The sequence below is a fragment of the Myotis brandtii genome, unplaced genomic scaffold (assembly GCF_000412655.1).
Source record: "Myotis brandtii unplaced genomic scaffold, ASM41265v1 scaffold691, whole genome shotgun sequence".
In the NCBI taxonomy this organism is placed as follows: Eukaryota; Metazoa; Chordata; class Mammalia; order Chiroptera; family Vespertilionidae; genus Myotis; species Myotis brandtii.
In genome coordinates this window covers 1,306,726-1,308,435 of record NW_005370704.1, presented here as the reverse complement: position 1 = coordinate 1,308,435, position 1,710 = coordinate 1,306,726, and the positions used below count along the sequence as shown (strand labels likewise).

The 1,710-nt window shown below is 68.5% G+C and overlaps 1 protein-coding gene across 1 annotated transcript in view; it reads left to right on the top strand.

Annotated features, from left to right (window-relative positions):
- The window catches only part of CHIT1 (chitinase 1 (chitotriosidase)), a 6,680-nt gene extending 4,985 nt beyond the window's left edge, over positions 1-1,695 (top strand). The window contains exons 6-7 of the mRNA XM_005881866.2: positions 9-107; positions 1,355-1,695. Of these exons, the coding sequence (XP_005881928.1) occupies positions 9-107; positions 1,355-1,537 (282 nt within the window). The 3' untranslated portion in view covers positions 1,538-1,695. The remainder of the gene's footprint in view (positions 1-8; positions 108-1,354) is intronic.
- Positions 1,696-1,710: the final 15 nt, after the last annotated feature.

The following is a 1,710-nucleotide window of genomic DNA, read 5'->3' as shown; positions in this document are numbered from 1 at the left end:
CCTGGAAGGGGGCCGCCCAGCACCGGGTCCCAGAGCAGGAGGCGCCCTACGCCTTCCGGGGCGACCAGTGGGTGGGCTTCGACGATACCGAGAGCCTCAAAGCCAAGGTGAGGCCCCGCCCTGCTGGGGGGTCCTGGGCGGGATGGGGGCTCAGGAACACGAGGGACCCAGTGACCGGAACTGAACCCCCGGGGGGAGCCTTTCAGGGCGTCGGGCCCACGGCTCTGCTCGCGGCGGCACTTTGTCCCCGTGGCTCCGAGCGACTAGGAGAGACGCGGCGAGAACCACCGCGCCACAGCCAGCGGCCGGGAAAGACTCGGTGTTGGTTAAAGCAAACAAGTCCTCGGACACGCGGGGGAGATGCCCACGGGAGCCGCCGCCCTGGTGCCCTGCACCTGCCAGACGGGGACTGACTCGCGCCCTGTGCTCAGCGCTGGCGGTGGAGACGCTAGTTCACTGTTCTCAGGCCCGGCTCCCCCGGGGTGAGGTCGTCAGCTGCTGCAGAGGGTTAGGTTAGGGCTAGGGCCAAGGTCAGGGTCTGGGCTAGGGCTGGGGCTAGATTTGGGGTTAGGGTAGAGTTAGAGGTAGGGTAGGGCTGGGGTTAGGGTAGGGCTGGGGTTAGGGTAGGGCTGGGGTTAGGATTAGGGCTGGGGTTAGGGTTAGGGTTAGGGTTGTGCTTAGTGTCGGGGTCAGAATCAGGGTCATGGTTGGCCCACCTGTGTGTCCCGTCAGTTACCACGCAGGCAGCAGGCTTGTGCTGGCAGGTCCTTGCAGAGGTGTGGACGGCGCCCTGGGCTGGAGGAAGGAAGGAGGGAGAGCCAGGCTGGGGGAGGGAGCCCTGCCGAAGCCAAGAAGGCAGAGAGGGTGGCTGGAGGCCGCACAGCTGGGCCTGCACAGGGCGGGGAAAGTCTAGGGGGGAGGCAGCTGGAGGGGGAGAATGGGGCCACAAGGGGGCCTGCCCAGCCCCCCTCCCCCCAGCCTGACTCTGGGTGAGCCCTGGCCCTGGCAGGGTTCGGGGAAGGGAAGCCGCCCGAGGGAACGGCCCTGCCCCGAGGAAGCTGGGGTGCAGCAGAGACGAGCAGGCAGGGAGCCCTGCAGACATTGGGGAGCTTGTTCCCATGGCAACAGCTCAGCAAGGCGCCTGCACACAGGGCCAGGGCAGGAAAGGCCCGATGGCAGCTTCCACTGAGGGGCCACGCGCCGTCCACCCCTCACCCCCCAGACCGTCCTGCTGGGGCCGGGCTGGGCTCAGCCGTCTAGGCTCCCATCCAGGAGCCTCAACCACTCTGGTCTGGGGGTGCTGGCGGGAATCGGCCCGCGGCCTCCAGCTCCTGCACCCCTCCCTCCCCCGCAGGTCAGCTACGTGAAGCAGAAGGGACTGGGCGGGGCCATGGTCTGGGCGCTGGACATGGACGACTTCGCGGGCTCCTTCTGCAGCCAAGGCCGATACCCCCTCGTCAAGACCCTGCAGACGGAGCTGCGGGGTCCGGGGGCAGGTGGGAGCCCCTCCCTGAACTCGGGTCCTGGCTCCTCCTGAGGAAGTGGCTCCCCCCCGGCTGTGTCCCCCCGAATCTCAGGCGCCCCCAGGGCTGAGGTTGCAATGCCCCCTCTTTCCAACGGTGGCAAAGCCCCCGGGGCTGGTAACGGGGCTTCCCCCAGCCCCGAGCCCGGGCGGGCGGCCGGCTTCTCTCTGTGGGAGGAAGTCTGCAG